This window comes from Apiospora hydei, assembly GCF_038363865.1.
Source record: "Apiospora hydei strain CBS 114990 chromosome Unknown utg000009l_segment0_segment0, whole genome shotgun sequence".
Lineage (NCBI taxonomy): Eukaryota > Fungi > Ascomycota > Sordariomycetes > Amphisphaeriales > Apiosporaceae > Apiospora > Apiospora hydei.
In genome coordinates, this window is record NW_027117368.1 from 5,680,487 (window position 1) to 5,696,285 (window position 15,799).

The window sequence follows — 15,799 nt, forward strand, 5'->3', positions numbered from 1 at the left end:
CCCGTCAGTTCCCACAGCCAGTTAGTCGGTCGTTGCCCATCGTCCTCGTTCGCCTTCCCCAGTGGATACTCGTCCATCCCCCCAGATCCATTGACGATAAGACCCAAGTACAGTGGTAAGTTGAGACAGACCTTCCTTTCTATCACTACCTATGTTTCCCCGGCATCGTTCTCGTTAATGCCCCATCCCGAGACTACCAAGGCAAATCAAATATTTGATGTGCAGAACTAATCGTATTTGAGAAGGGCTACCAGGTACTCCTTATCAAGATGGTCCGCGCCAACTACTTGGCGAGCTTGCTGTCGCTACCGTTAGCGGCCCTAGCTCTGTCCAAGACACCTCTGACTCTGCAAGAGCTGCGCAAACAGGTACTTTTTGCCGACTTCCTTTCAACTGGCGAACCACTTCCGAATCTAACGTTCGTTTCCGTTATATAGATTCGACCCGCCAACGGAGCGCAGCTCAACCAGCGCGAAGCCGAAGTCGCCGCCAAGTACCCTGCCTACAACATCTCGGTGCCGATCGACCACTTCCACAATGACACCTTCTACGAGCCTCATTCCGATGGCTTCTACAACATGCGATACTGGTTCGACGCCCAGTACCACAAGCCGGGCGGCCCCGTTATCGTGCTGTGTGCCGGCGAGACGTCGGGCGCGGATAGGCTACCATTCTTGGAGAAGGGCATCGTTGCGCAGCTCGCGCAGGCGACCAACGGCATCGGTGTCATTCTCGAGCACCGATACTATGGCCAGAGCTGGCCGGTTCCGGACCTCAGCACCGCCAACATGCGCTTCCTGACGACCGACCAGGCCATGGCCGACACGGCCTACTTCGCCCAGCACGTCAAGTTCGAGGGGCTGGAGCATCTCGACCTCACCTCTGCCACCACGGCGTACATCGCGTATGGCGGATCCTACGCCGGTGCCTTCGTCGCTTTCTTGCGCAAGCTCTACCCCGAGACTTTCTGGGGCGCCATCTCGTCGTCAGGTGTCACGGAAGCCATCTGGGACTACTGGAAGTACTTCGAGGCGGCCGCTGTGTACGCCCCCACCGGGTGTGCGGAGACCACCCAAAAGCTGACCAACGTCGTCGACAACATCCTGCTGGGGAAGAAGGGCACCAAGTACGTGGCTCAGATCAAGGAGGCGTTCGGCCTGCCTAACGTGACGCTGGACGCCGATTTCGCCAGTGCCATCAGCCAAGGGATTTACGCGCTCCAGAGCTACAACTGGGACCCCAAGGAGAGCAGCGACGAGTTCTTCCTGTACTGCGCCAACGTCACGTCCGACAAGGTCTTGTACCCTTCCACGGAGCCCCTGCGCGAGCGGGTCGGGGAGCTGATCGAGGCTGGCGGTTGGGGCAACGAGTCCGAGACGCTCACCAACCGGATGCTGAACTACGTCGGCTACGTCCGCGGCGACACGGTGGCGAGCTGCACGAATGAAACCCAGGATCAGTGTTTCGGGACTGCCTGTGGCCAGGACCTCGGCGAAGACTTCCTCGCCTTCGACATCGGCCAGACCTGGCGATCGTGGCCCTGGCAGTATTGCACCCAGTGGGGCTACATCCAGACGGGCGACACCCCCGAGGGCGTGCTCCCCTGATCTCGCGCACGATCGACCTGGAATACGGCTCGTCCATCTGCAAGCAGGCGTTCAACCTCAGCCAGCCGGCCGACGTCGAGGCCATCAACAAGCACGGCGGCTTCGGCATCTCGTACCCGCGCCTGGCCATCATCGACGGCGAGTGGGATCCCTGGCGGGCGGCGACGCCGCACGCGCTGGGGCTCGCGGAGCGCGCCGACACGCTGGACGAGCCGTTCAAGCTGATCGCGGGCGGGGTCCACCACTGGGATGAGAACGGGCTGTTCCCTAACGAGACGACGTCCGAGCTGCCGCCGACGGCGGTGGCGGAGGTGCAGAGGGCGGAGGCGCACTTTGTGGGGAAGTGGATGCAGGAGTGGAAGCTGGAGCAGGCGAAGCGGATGATTGCCGCTTCTATGCCTTGAGTACTCGCTTGGCGGTCTTGAGGTGATTGTGCATTCTTGGCATACATGCACTTCGGAGTATTAGTAGAGCAAGCCTAGAACCGTAATTGGGTCACGAAAGTCTCACTATTGACTGTGGTTATCAGTTTATATGTCCCTACTCCATCTATTGTTGCTGTAACGCCCACCAACCATTGCCATCATCAATAGTGTCGCCAATGCTCCCATTGGCGCCGTGTACCATTGACGGATAGCTACCCATGAATTTAGCTGGTAACGGTTTAGCTCTCGGTATTTACTGGCCGGTAGTAAACGTGGTGTTCCCAGGCTTGTCAGCGCTTGAAGTAGCGAGGCCTTAGTAAGTACATAGGTAGTAGTGTGATATACAGCCTTGGCAGGCTCGGTTGCTTATGCAGGCGTCCGACGTGGGATTACTGAGGGACGGAAGCGCGGTCCCGCCAAGCGAAGAAACGAGCGTGTAAAATGACTGCAGATCACAGCTGGACACAGCAGCGTCACCCAAAGCAGGCCGTGCTTGCGAAGATAACATATATAAACGCCAACTGCATGGCCTGTGGGTTATCTGTGACATGTAATGTAAGTCTTAATCAACATGAAGTAAACGCCGACCGAGTGTGGCGGCCGCCCGCGCGACAGGCAGGAAGGAAGGCGGCAGGCTATTTACCTACCTACATCTTGCCAATAGGTAGGTCGTCGGGGTTTTGCTTTGCTTACGGGCTGAGGTCCCCTTAAACTTTACTTTCGTCCGCGGGCGGGTCTGGACCTTACGAGTCCTGTTGGTTTTATCGCACGCTAGATAGAGCGCGGATATCTTGTAAGGAGTGAGTGTCGATTCATGCCCTGTACATTGGCGATTCCCCTCTGTCAGATAGCAGGCTTCCAGTGCTGCTTCTCCGGTCCCAGCAATCCGATCGATGGGTTTCGCCATGTTGAGTAACTGCTAGACAGCTTTTGGCCTCCATCATCCAGGCAGGACCCGACCAGTTCGGATAAATGGGATGAACCTGCGGACGGGCGCTCGCCAATGACCGTGGCTTGCTATGCGCCAAGAACGCAAGCTGACAGTCGCACGGCAGCCAACACACGCTTGCGGGGTGGGTGGTACCGGCGGGACGAGGTCGGTGTTCGTTTATTTTTCTTATTTCGTTGCGGCTGAAACGTGGGATTGGGGAGAGGGGATCTATCTCCAAAATACCCAAATCCCAACCAGAGGGGGGAGCACAGAAAGAAAGAAAAAGGTCGACAACTCGGGGTTGTCTCTGATTCCCCCATTCATCCACCCCCCATCGACCCCCGTCACTCAACACCATCCATCCCCCATGCTTCCCCGAAAACAACCACCAGCAGCTTTGCTTGCGCGCTCCACTCAATTGTCATTCCGTTACTTAATGGAAATGACTAGTCCGTCTCTATAGGAGTCGCTAACACAACTCCTTGCGACAAACAAAGCACTCTTATTATAGTATTACTTATCCCTTGTTGTCTTGGAGAAACTGGGACCCCTTATATTTTACATTACTTACTGCGCGCACCATGTCGGAGGTGCTGCCGTCGTGGAAACCTTGCCAGACGTGCGGCACCACTGCGCAAAAGACCTTTACTTGCATCCAGTGCAACAACCTCGCCTTCTGTGACCCGTGCTGGCCGCGATGGGTGCTTCACATACCGGGCGCGGTAGGATGGTTCGTATTGAATCTTTTTTTCTTTTTCTCTCTCGTTCTTATGTATAATGTCATTCATGGAGTACTGCGCGACCGGCATATTCCACGGCCGTGACTCGCCAACGCACGTGGAGTTGGCGGATAGCTTCAAACCTACCTCCCCACCCACGTGGATAATGCAGACCACATTGCTAACCTAACGTGTTGCTTCAGGGATGGCAAGCCGCACGAGAAGGCGGACCCGATGGTGATCCACCGGCTCCGCCAGATCCTGGAGCCCGTCCGCACCGAGGAGGAGCACGAGGCCGAGCTGCTCGAGGACGAGGACACGACCTGGCTGGGGTTCGGGCGCGACTCGAGCGGCCGGTCCGTCCTGCACGACTACGGCCGCTTCGCCGCCATCATGGGCGAGAGCACGACGGCCGAGGACGGGGCGGCGGCGGAGCGGTTCCCGCAGCTGGTTTCTTTTATTGGAGAGACAGGTATGATTTGATGTGATTCGTTTGTTGAATGTCTAGTGAGGCCTTGCGTCATCATCTTCGTATGATGCTTCTCATTGGCATTTCACGCAGGCGCAAACTAAGTCAACGATACTGACAGCACGCTAGGTGCCGGCAAGAGCACGCTCATCAAGCTCTTGATTGATCGCCAGGACCTCACTTCGCTGGAGGGGCCCAGGTATTACAGCCCGGTGACTTCGTCCAACCATGACCGCCTCCCCACCACGGGCGACGTTCACCTCTACGCGGACCCATCCACCCTGTACAGCCACACGCCCGCCCTCTTCGTCGACTGCGAAGGCCTGAGCGGCGGCGAGGCCATGCCCAAGCAGCTGCGTCACCGCTCGCTTGATGGCGTCGCCCACGGCCTCGACGAGTGCCAGAAGAAGCTCAGCACGCCGCGCCCGCTGCTCTGGGCCAAGACCCCCAGACCCGCAAGCGCGAGTTCGCGGTGTCGCAGCTGTACCCGCGCATCCTGTACACCTTCTCCGACGTCGTCGTCTTCGTGCTGCGCAACCCGCGCGCCTTCGAGTCGACGGTGCTCAGCAAGCTGCTCCAGTGGGGCGCCGCGTCCATCGACAAGTCGCTCAACCAGCCCGTCCTCCCGCACGCCGTCATCGTGCTCAACGCGACCGACACGAGCGTCGACGAGAGGGAATGGGACATCCCGTCCGCGACGGAGCTGCTCATGGCCGACATCCGCGGCGCCATCCACCGCGAGCCGGCCCTGCAAGAGCACGTGCGGACGTGGCGCGCGCGGGGCAAGACGATCAACAGCACGCAGGACCTGCTCGAGTGCTACTACACCTCCATCACGGTCGTGCGGATCCCCTACAAGGGCTCGTACATGCTGATGCACGAGCAGGCGGGCAAGCTGTCGGCCCTCATCAAGGACCGGTGCGCGCGCTCGCACCTGCGCAAGAAGCAGGTGCGCATGCTGGCCAGCACGGAGCGGCTGCAGTTCTACCTGCAGGCGGCGTGCGACCACTTCACGCGCGACCTCGAGACCCCCTTCGACTTCATCAAGGAGACGCTCCGGCACAGCCCGGTCTCGCGCAACTTTGAGGGCAACATCCTGAACCTGGCGCTGCTCATTCGGGACCAGTCGCGGAATGTCGCGGTGCGGAACCGCGCCGAGGCCATCTTTCGGGCGATGGCGCCCATGATTGCTAGTTGTGTCATGTTTGACACTGTGCGGCAGAATCTACTTGGTACTTTCCGACTCCTCTCCTTTCTCTCTCCCGATCTGAATCTCCCCTTTTGCTGTCTGCGCAAGTTTTTTTGTCGCGACCAGACTGCCCCTTATTGAGTATCATGCAATTGTCTGACCACCTTCCCCAGGCTCCGCATCCCAACTCCTCGACGACCGCTACGCCAAGCCCTGCGCCGCCGCCCTGGAGCAGTTCGCCGACATGTACTGGCCCTGCAGCTACGCGAACCCGGACCACGGCGCGCAGGGCGGCCGCTGCTGCAACGTGCGGTCGGGCCACAACCCGAAAGGCCACCAGAACGGCCAGGGCAGAATCATCGGGCACGGCGACTACGAGTCCGAGCTCGACGTCGCGACCTTCGGCCCGACCTGGACCCAGCTCATCCGCTCCAGCCTGCGGCAGATCCAGTCGTCCCTGTTCCGGCTGGGCCAGGAGCTGGCGGACAGGACCGAGCTCCAGACCGCGGCGCTGCTGCACCGCGAGCGGCTCAACGAGCTGTACTCCAACATCTTGGGCAACGCGGCGGACTTCGTCAGCTATTCGGCGTGTCTGTGCTGCCTGAGGGAACTGCCGGAGTGCGTGCTGCCGTGTGGACATATCTTGTGCCTACCCTGTATCCAGATCTACGGGCAGAGGACGTCGAGGACGACGATTGAGATTAGCAGGTGTCCACTGCACGTTCGCGACGTGATCTCGTCGCCGCCCTGGGTTGTCGTGACGAAGCCGCCTCAAGCGGGTGCTCGGATACTCTGCTTGGATGGGTATGCTTGATGCCCGTATATTATTGACTGTGGTTGAGATCTGTGCTGACCAGAACTCAGGGGTGGCATTCGAGGTATCGTGCAGCTCCAAGTATTGAAGGAGGTAGAGCGGATACTGGGCCCCGACTTGCCTATCCAGCTCTTCTTCGACTTGATCGTCGGAACCAAGTAGGTGTCATTCATGGGTTGCTTCATTTTGCTACCGCCAAAGCTCGTTGGTGCTAACGGATTTGACGTCAAGTTTCGGAGGCCTCATCGCGATCGGCCTGGGTGTGAAAAAGTGGACGACAGCCGCCGCCATGGACAAATTCAAAGACTTGTGCAAGGAGGCCTTCGCGCCCCGCGAGTTGAACAACGTGCCCCTTTTCGGCGCATTGACAAGCTTATACCACGGCAGCCTCTACAAGACCCAGCCGTTCGCGAAGGCATTGAAGAGGTACTTCTCCGACCAACCGTTCTTCGGCGCCGCGTCGCATCGGTCGGCGCACACGACGTCAACCAAGGTCGCCATCACCGCGACGACGGTACCCGATAAGCAGCCGGTGCTGTTTGCCAATTACAACCGGCCTGATCCTCAGGGGCAGAGTGAGTCCTCGTCGTCGGAGACACTAATGACTTGGTTCCTTGAGCTAAACGTGTTGCAGAAGCCCCGTATCAGTTCGTACGCTCGGATGCGCCGTCGAAGGAGATCAAGATATGGGAAGCGTAAGTACTCACAGGCCTGCTCGCAGGTGATCCCAGTGATAAGCTGATATTTCTACAATCATGCAGCGCTCGAGCGACGTCGGCGACGCCCCCATTCTTCAAACCGTACCAAAAAGAGGAAACGGGCAACGAGTACGCCGACGCCGGCTACAAGCACGCCTGCCCCGTCTGGGTGGCGCACCATGAGGGCAAGTCCATCTGGCGCGACAACACGTCCCACTCCGCCCCTCCCGACATCATGCTCTCCCTAGGCACCGGCCGTAACCTTGGCGACCGCGAAGACGGGAGTAGCGGCACGGGAGGGGAAGCGGTGGCGGCCACTCCAGCTCGCGTTCTTTCACCGACACCTCCATCTCGAGCCCGACCAGCCCCAACAGCGCCATCATGAAGCAGGGCCGCGGCGGCGCGGGCAACTACAAGCGGTCCAACACGGCGCGCAGTGGCTCCTCGGACCTCGCGGCCCAGGCGAGCGCCGAGGGCGGCTACATTGTGCGGAACCCCAACGCGCCGCTGCTCGTGACCTTCAACAACCCGCAGTCGGGCGCGCAGCGGCTAACCAACGCGGGGAGCCGGGGGACCGGACGTGGCACAAGTTCAAGACGTCGTCGTCGCATATCGTGGACGAGCGCGACCGGCATCGGTATATGCGGATCTGTCCCGAGTTTCTGAACAAGCTGCCCAAGTTCGACGAGGTGTCGAAGATGGACGAGCTGGGGCGCGAGACGGAGAGGATGCTGCGGCAGAACCCGGGGAGGTCACGGAGGTGGCGCATCGGTTGGTGGCGAGCTCGTTCTTCTTTGAGAAGGAGGCGGGGTCGGTGAAGCAGACGGCTTCGGGATTTCAATGCACAGGTACCACAGACCCCTTTTCATCCGCCCGGGACGCGCATTCTTTGAATTAATGTACACAACTGACGAAAACGTGTTAGGCTCGATCCACTGCGTTTTCCGCCTCGGCTCGCTCGAGCTCAAAGCCCTCGGCTGGTTCCTGATTTCGTTTCTGGTCGACGACTTCGAGCCCTACTTCCTGATCGAAGACCACTCCCCGCCCGTCGGCACGCGAAGCAGCCTCGACGACAGCGGCGGCGAAGAATCGCAGCAGCCGCAGCAGCAGCAACGCGTGTCCCTCACGAACCAGGTCCTGCAGGACCTCCACCAGCACGGCACCTTTGAATTGGGGCCCTTCCGCATCGACGCCGCGTCCGAGCACTCCGAAATCGCCATCTCGCTGCGCCTGCTTCCCAGCGGCAACAGCCCCGCGCCGGCCTCATCGGACCCGTACGGCGGCAAGCGCGAGCGCAAGGTTTCGTACTCATCGTCGGGGCCCGGCGGGTCCAGGGCGGGAGGACACGGCGGTAGGAATAATGTGTTTTTGCCGATTAGCGGGTTTCCGCGCCGGTTGATGGCGGAGGATGGGATCGGTATGTAACAACATCCCCCTTTTTCGCAACTGTTTGCAAAGATCAGCGAGATGAAAAAGTACCGAAGTGTTAACGTGTATATAGCCCCTTTACCGACCCATTCCACTGTCGAGCGGCCGAAGAAGCCGCCCATCAGCAGCGGCAGCAGCAGGGGAAGCACGAGCGGCAGCGGCCGAGGCAGCGGGACCATGAGCCGGGCCTCCACCTCCAGCAGCCAAGACGGCGGCGGCGGAGGAGTAGGAGGAGTAGGAGGACCGCCGCCGCCTGCTCTACCGCAGAGGAACGCGTCGAGGCTGAGCGTCGGGTCGATCAACAGTCCGGTCGCAAGCCCCGTGTCCGTATCGTCGCACTCGACGGGGAACACCACGGGGAACACCACGGGGATGGTGGGGCTGGATACGCTACACGAAACGAAGCGGGGGCATCTGAGTGAGTTGCCCGGGTGTTTCCCGATGGCGGAGCTGGCGGGGAGGATGTGGATGGTGAGGTGAGGAAGGTGGGTGGTAAGGGTGGTGGGAAGAGGCCGGCTTCGGAGATGGTGGTTAGGAAGAAGGGGGGATGTTGATGAGTTATGATATTGATGATACTTGGGTCTGTAATGGGAAAAGCGGGCGAATGTTGGATATGGAGTTATACAAAATATGGGATGGTCACTTCTGATCTGGGACTAATGATGGCCTGGGATCATGGGACGATTGAACGATTGGCAGTCATGAATTTACGCTGGCGCTCAAGTGGGCGGTTGACTTCACAACATTGGGCTCTTTTCTCTTCCTTCTATTCGGATTCTGGTATGTACTCGATGCACGCTGATATATACAAGAAGATTGCAGATCATACTGTTCGCTACTCCCCAACACAGCCGCACGACTGATCTACAACAAGTCGTTCAGTGCCCGCGACGGACGCATTCAAGAGTCCGTCTACTCGTACCAAAGCACAGCGCTCAGCCCATCCTCGCCCATGTACGTGCCCCGCGGCGGCAGATTGATATTGGCCACCAGCGGCCCCAACTTGCCCGTCGCCGCATCGCGCGCCACAATCGCCACATTCGCGGTCGTCTGGCCCCCGATCGCGACGAGGTCGCCGGCCTTGTTGATCTCGAACGGCCGCGGGAAGAAGCCGTGGCTGTTGGTGAGCTCCATGAACGACATGGTTCCCTCGCCGGCCGTGTCGAGCTTGAAGATGGCGAGCGAGTCGAGCTCCTTTCCGAACTTCTGGTCGTTGCGGTTCGAGGCGTACAGGAAGTCGCCCGCGATGCGCAGCTCGGCGGCCTTCTCCGTCGTCTGGCCCTTGCGGTCGCCGAACGTGGACAGTGTCTGCACGAGGTCCAGGGTCAGGCAGCCGCCTTCGCCGGCGTAGGTGACGTTGTACATGCCGACCGACGACGCGACCTCGTTGAGGCTGTAGTAGCGCAACCCGCCCTTGGTCTCGAGGAACTCGCCGTGGCGGGGCCGTCGCCCGACAGCGAAGCCGCGGTGGGGCAGGCCGTCAGCTCGCCGGTGGCCTTGTTGATCTTGAAGATGCGCGTCACGTCCGCGCCCAGGTCGGGCACGACCATGAACTGCTTGGTCGGGTCCAGGAAGGCCGCGTGCGGGTGCGGCTTGTCCTGGCGGTCCGGCCGGGGGCCCGGCTTGGGCATGGTGAAGGAGAGCTTCTGGACGGGGCTTGCTGCTCGCGCTGAGGGGGAGCTTGTAGGTCGTGATGGTCGAGGGCGAGCTATACAGGGGGGACGATGGATCCACCGGTTAGCGTCATGCTTTGTGCGGGTCTTGCATTTTGCCTGTTCTTTTTTTTTTTTCCTTCCAGCCCCTTGTCTGGGGGTGAGGTGAGGTCATTTTTGCTCCCCACCACGTGTCCGACCGTGCCATGGGGAATCCCATCGTACGAGGACGGGGGAAAAAGCAAGAAAAATCAAAGGAAACGCGGGGAAGGAAAGGGGCCAACTCACTACTCCGCCGTGACCACGAAACCCTTATCGTCGTCGCCGCCGTAGAGCGCCCCAAACACGCTGTTCCCCAGCGTGGGCGCCTGGGCCTTGGGCGCCAGGACAGCCTGGTCGTCGGCCGCGAACTGGGCCAGCACGCCGCTGCCGTACCAGCTCTCGTCGAAGCAGTAGACGCTGTTGGTCGCCTTGTCGACGGTGAGCCAGGCCGGGATGCGGCCGCAGCCGTTGTCGACCTGGCTCGCGATCTTGAGGGTGCCGCTCGTCGCGTTGGCGAGGGTCAGGTCCAGCGTGTAGACGGGGCCCGAGAAGTGGGAGGCGATGAGCTTGGCCGCCAGGGCGGGGGAGGCGAGCCCCGAGGCGAGGACGAGGGCTGTTGACCACATGGTGAGAAAGATGTTTGCCGGATGGACAAGATTGGTATCGACAATGGTTCCTCAAGACTTCAGCGAGAAGCAACCCCGAGGGGGGAAACCGGTCATTAATGTACTCATAGTTCGCAATCTTCATCACCCAGCTGACCATGGTTCCTTGCAGGCCCTCGGGGCGCCTGGCGCCATTTGCTCCCTTAGCACCGGAATTGGAACCGAATTAGACGGCTTGGCACGTTTCCGGGGTGGATGAATGTTGCACAGGAACAATCAAAATATGACGCGCCGACTAAGACAGGAAACGGCGGTGGCAGTCTCCGTGAAATCTTGGCACCTTTCCTGGCGAAACGGGGGTGCCTCTGCGGAGGATGATGCAGAGCGCCGGATAAAGTCAGTTAGCATGGAGGGGAAAGGAAAGGCTGTGGAGAATCCCGGTTTCTGGACTAGCCAGACACCCCTGTCCGTCAGGGGTGCAGCAGCCCCTAGCAGGGGGTTCGAGAACAGGGGGTGGGTTTGTTTTGCAGCGGCGGAACTTGGTCGTTAAAATAGCTGGCGGTGTGGGAACGACGGTTCATCCAGTCCACCCCGAGATGGATCTGGGTGTTTCCGAAGCACGCCTCATCTTCCAAACGCCGCAAGGCAGAATCGGGCCGCAGCGAGTCCCGAAAGACCTATTTCCATATTACTCCAATGTCGCGTGCCTGGGACTAGATAGTGTGCTATATTTATCCATCATGCCTGTCTCCATATCATAACGATGTTTTAACAAGCGACACACCCTCCGACTAAGTGGATTAAAGAGAGGTAGAGCCTTCGCTTGGCCAATGGAGTGCAACATCAAAATAGAATCGGTAAAGGAAAACAGTCTCATTATTTTTATATATCATGTAACCACAGAACACCCCTGTTTATGGCGAATGATTATCTACATGTTGCGTTTCACAAAGTGCCCTGCTGCTGCCTCAAAGGCCACCAGGAGGGAAAAGGCCTCGTAGGTGGCAAACCTCCCGCCGTCTGCGGGGCCTACAAAACCATGCCCCCAAGATTGCCGCGCTATATCCATCACCCTAAGGGTGGTGTAAAGTATGAGGAATACTTGGTCTTTTTCCGGACTCGATCAAGTACTTACTTAGTAGCCGCCTCCGATGCCGGGTAGGCCACCAATGAGCCCGGAGCCGAGCTTGCCGAGCATCTGGTTGAGAGGACCCTGGACCGACTCGACGATGCCTCCGATGACCAAGTCGAACGAGGTCAAGGTCTTGATCAGGACGAGTACCATGGGGTTAAGGTACTGGAAGACGAAGCCTTTGGTTGGGGTTTCCCAGGGTTCAACCGGTCAGCATACCTTGCTCTATTTGCAATGATACCCAGGTTGACTTTCGGCGTCGCTAAATGAGACTAAAGCATAAAGAGAGGAAGGATGGAAGAAGGAGGGATGGAGCAGGGCATCGCGCATTGCTTTCCTCCTCGGGTTTTTGTGGAAGAGAGGCAAGGTAATCTACTTACCCAAGCCACACGTGCCGACGGTCTGGAAGACGAGGCCGTGCACCTGCAGGACGATCTGGCCGACGAGGTCGAAGACGCACAGCTTGCCGCACTTCGGCTTGTATCCCCCGTTCCCCTTGCCGTAGCCCTCGGCCTCGACAGGCTCGAGGTCGCGCCCGGCGGCGGCGGCGGCGGCGGCGTACGAGTAAGGCTTGCCCTTGCCGAAGATGGGAATGTTGTCCAGCAGGCTGGTCACGGCGCCGAGCTGGGGCGCGATCTGGCCGACCACCCCAAGAGCTCGCCCGGGCCGGCGACGCTGCCGACGCTGTCCAGGATGCCGCCTGCGCAGGGGTGCGTTTTGTCAGAGAGACGGGAGATGAAGATACTGGAGTAGTACAGGGACGAGTAAAGGGGCAAGGGGAAATGGGCAAGAGGGGCAACAACTTACTGACGAGGCTGACGTGGTTGGAGATCTGGTCCAGAACGGACTCGAGGGCGCCGCCTTGGTAGCCGTAGTCGTCGTTGTATCTCTGGGTCTCGACCTGGGGCTCGGGCTCGGGCTCGGGGACTGAGGCCTCGATGGGGCTGGCGATGCTGGTGGCGACAAGGCCACCGAAGGCCAGAGCGGCGAAGACGGCGGTGCGCATCTTGGGCAGTGAAGGTGGAAGAAGAAGAATAAGCCCTAGAAAGAAGATGTGGTTGAAGGTCGAGTCGTCCGAGTCGAGTCGTCCGAGTCGAGTAAGTATGGCAAGAGGATGCTTTGTTGCTGATGGTGGGTGGGACAACAAGGAGTATCCCGACTACGAGAGAGAGGGGCTACTAATATCTGTTTTTTCGGTATCCGGCTCGGCTGCAGTGCTCTCAGGCCGCCGAGTTGGAAGAATAGCATATTCTGTTCCTGAAATGCGATGGTTGGGGCCGGCCCGGGCCGATAGCGCGGCCGTCCGGGTATGCGCCCACGTATGTGGTAACGCGGGGTGCATGGTGTTAGTCGAATGTTGGCGTGGCCTACCTCATATCAGACCCTGGAAGCACTTGTCTAACATCAAGTCCGGCACAAATAGCGCCGGAAGCCCTCGGCGTCATTCCAAAGTCTCGAACGGGTTAGAAGGTCTTTGTCGGAAAGTATTGCAGACAAGCGAGGGTTTGCCAAGTGCCAGTAAGGTTTCCACCGTGGCTCACCTTGCATCGATCTCTTGACGCCACGATGAATTTCCGGTACTTGACCTCTGGATTCCGTTGGTGACAGTAGATGCAGTGCAATGAATAATGGTCTACGTCACCAACAATCAACACGGGCGTCATCTCTGGTTCCTACTATGGTAGCAGCCGTAGTGTTATTCCTCGTTTCCACGAATGCATACTACCAAAAGCGACGAGTATTTCCCTCGTATGTCACAGTAATCTCCATTTTGACCACTATTTTCCATGCATTGCCTCTACAGGAGGACGTTATTTTATCCTGAGCCAAAGTTGCCTTCCGTATTACCGTCCCCATTCTTGCACATCTCGGTTCAATACATTCCCATTTAAAATACGAATCCAAACTTCAGCCTCTCCTAGGCAAATCGTGAGTCAGCCTGGCTCCTCCGCTGCACTAATCCTATTTCTTCAGATGTCTCTGTTCGAGTTCTTCGTGGTCTGGTCACACCTGGTCAGCATCCGCGACAAATTAACGGAACAATATTACATAATACAACTCACGCAGATATCGCGTTAGGAAATCGATAAAGACAGTTGCCCACGTCGCCAAAGCCAAAACCTGCCCAAAGTCCCAGCTGTTGGCATTCGGCTTAAAGTCCCTCTCCACGCGCACGTGGGCGTGGTAGACCGCCAGCAACACCCAGCCCACGGCAAAGCACAGTATCCCGTTCCCGACTTTCGCAATGAAGCGCCAGTCGCTCAGAAACTCGCGCGGTCCCCTCTTCATCTCGTCCTCCGCCGTCGTCGTCGTCTCTTCCTTGATCAGCTTGTACTTGGCCGGCAGCATGGCCGAGACCATCGCCGCCAGCTGCCACAAGCAGTTGACCCAGAGCACCACATGAGCCACGACGAACGCCACGACGACGGGCCGCCGCAGCCGGCACGGGGCCCAGAGCGTATCGGCGCCGTCGTCTAGGCCGCTCTCCCGCGCGCCGGCCGCCTCTTTATCGCCGCCGCCCCACAAGACCACAATAATCAGGACGTCGATGGCGGCGGCCAGGACCGCCAGCGCGGCCCAGAGGGCGTAGCGGACGGTGTGGTGCGGCGCGGTGGTGCGCGCGACGTTGGCGAGCAGCAGGGGCGGGAAGACGGAGAAGACGGACATGTAGGCGGCGTTGACGGCGGCGCGGCCGGTGGGCAGGCCGTCGGCGTCGGGCTCGGCCAGCAGGATCGAGGCCATGCGCACGACGCCCGCGCCCAGCATCGAGACGGCGAAGACCAGCGCGGCGTCGAAGAAGGTGTTGGTAGTATCGCGCGCGCTACGGACGAGCCGCCTCGAGGTCTTGGTCTTGGGTTCCTTCAGCAACGCTGCGAGGTGGATGAAGAAGTAGATTGAGGCCCAGGCCATGGCTATGCCCATATTTGATCCCCATGGTCAGTCATTGTCCTTTGCGTCTTCTTTCTTGTTGTCAATGCGAACGATGAACACGAACCTAGATAGTAACTGATAATCATCTGCTCACAGCTTGTCAGCCGTTTTCAACCAAGCAAAGTAACCACCCATAGTTGCGGAGACCACGACACATTATGTACTTACCCCGATCCCAAGAACGTCAGTATCTCCATCCAAGCTGATGTAGTTGTCGCTACCATTGCACGGATTTCGCAAATCGCACGACTGAACGCTCCTGCTCAGCAACTCGGTGTCATTCAAGCGCTCGTACCAGTCGATCAGGCTCCCGTTCGTAGGCCGACTCGCCTCCTCGGGCGGGAGCATCGCGCGCATCAGCCCGTATATCTTCTCGTTTGCGATCGTCTCGTCGCTGGACTTGGACTGGGCCTAATCCGCGGCTGCTTTGCAGTTGTTGATGGGGGAGGTGGCGTTGAGCAGCGGAGGGCGCCACTCTGTCGGACTCGGGCTTGCCATGGTCGTTCGCAGCCAACGTTTGCTTCGATACGGGACGATGGTCTCGGTGTGCAGTAGATAAGACTAGGATTTTGAGTACACCAGCGTTTTTCTAGTACCGATTTGGTCTTGATAGTAGAGAAATGAGAGGGGAGTTCTTCCGACGTTCGATTGGGAAATTTAAATCACGATGAAGTTGCTCCGACCGGCGGATCTGCTGCCTTATGGCGCAGCCCATCCATTTCCTCCGCAATGACGCTATAACAGTAACCTGGGGGCCGCTTCTTACGCAGCACAAAAGGGGCTGAAATATGCCGAGAATTCACCAGGAACGCCTTGATTGGCTTTTGTCACAGTGGAGGGTCGTCAGCTCAGTAGGGATATTGGCCAGACCCCGGACCAACCAATCCATCCGGCTTTCGTGTAATCAACCAACAAGCGTGACAACGGGCCAATAAACCAGGCGATGACACCTGAGAGTATCCAAGTAGAGAAGATGGCACTATTCAAGATATGAATTCTTGTGTGGATTGAGAATATCGGCGAGTAACCAGGCGTATTTTCTGTTTGCCGAGTGCCTTATGTTATCAACTTTTCGGGCTACCCATCTCTCAAGCGCGACTCCTACTCACTCGGCTGTTGGTCCCGGCTCATAGCGCTCTAACCCAGTTTTGCCAATC

At 58.7% G+C, this 15,799-nt stretch overlaps 6 protein-coding genes across 6 annotated transcripts; 2 read left to right on the top strand and 4 right to left on the bottom strand.

Moving 5' to 3' along the window:
• Positions 1-269: 269 nt before the first annotated feature.
• On the top strand, positions 270-2,011 carry PG997_013598 (extracellular serine carboxypeptidase- variant; the record flags this gene model as incomplete). The annotated part of the gene is made up of 3 exons (XM_066817912.1): positions 270-368; positions 438-1,595; positions 1,655-2,011. 3 exons carry the CDS (start codon positions 270-272, stop codon positions 2,009-2,011), a joined length of 1,614 nt encoding a protein of 537 aa, XP_066663604.1.
• Positions 2,012-3,544: 1,533 nt separating this feature from the next.
• PG997_013599 (uncharacterized protein) lies at positions 3,545-8,702 on the top strand (the record flags this gene model as incomplete). Its single annotated transcript, XM_066817913.1, has 14 exons — positions 3,545-3,693; positions 3,886-4,154; positions 4,281-4,508; positions 4,556-5,383; positions 5,514-6,144; positions 6,205-6,312; positions 6,386-6,729; positions 6,789-6,849; positions 6,916-7,180; positions 7,243-7,489; positions 7,533-7,700; positions 7,778-8,203; positions 8,354-8,505; positions 8,550-8,702. The coding sequence occupies 14 exons, from the start codon at positions 3,545-3,547 to the stop codon at positions 8,700-8,702; spliced, it is 4,029 nt and encodes a 1,342-aa protein (XP_066663605.1).
• Positions 8,703-9,192: 490 nt separating this feature from the next.
• Positions 9,193-10,600, bottom strand: PG997_013600 (uncharacterized protein; the record flags this gene model as incomplete). Its single annotated transcript, XM_066817914.1, has 2 exons — positions 9,193-9,988; positions 10,224-10,600. 2 exons carry the CDS (start codon positions 10,598-10,600, stop codon positions 9,193-9,195), a joined length of 1,173 nt encoding a protein of 390 aa, XP_066663606.1.
• Positions 10,601-11,714: 1,114 nt separating this feature from the next.
• On the bottom strand, positions 11,715-12,717 carry PG997_013601 (uncharacterized protein; the record flags this gene model as incomplete). Its single annotated transcript, XM_066817915.1, has 3 exons — positions 11,715-11,890; positions 12,092-12,411; positions 12,560-12,717. The coding sequence occupies 3 exons, from the start codon at positions 12,715-12,717 to the stop codon at positions 11,715-11,717; spliced, it is 654 nt and encodes a 217-aa protein (XP_066663607.1).
• A 956-nt stretch (positions 12,718-13,673) lies between these two features.
• PG997_013602 (uncharacterized protein) lies at positions 13,674-14,633 on the bottom strand (the record flags this gene model as incomplete). Its single annotated transcript, XM_066817916.1, has 2 exons — positions 13,674-13,711; positions 13,775-14,633. 2 exons carry the CDS (start codon positions 14,631-14,633, stop codon positions 13,674-13,676), a joined length of 897 nt encoding a protein of 298 aa, XP_066663608.1.
• A 286-nt stretch (positions 14,634-14,919) lies between these two features.
• Positions 14,920-15,773, bottom strand: PG997_013603 (uncharacterized protein; the record flags this gene model as incomplete). Its single annotated transcript, XM_066817917.1, has 2 exons — positions 14,920-15,203; positions 15,752-15,773. 2 exons carry the CDS (start codon positions 15,771-15,773, stop codon positions 14,920-14,922), a joined length of 306 nt encoding a protein of 101 aa, XP_066663609.1.
• Positions 15,774-15,799: the final 26 nt, after the last annotated feature.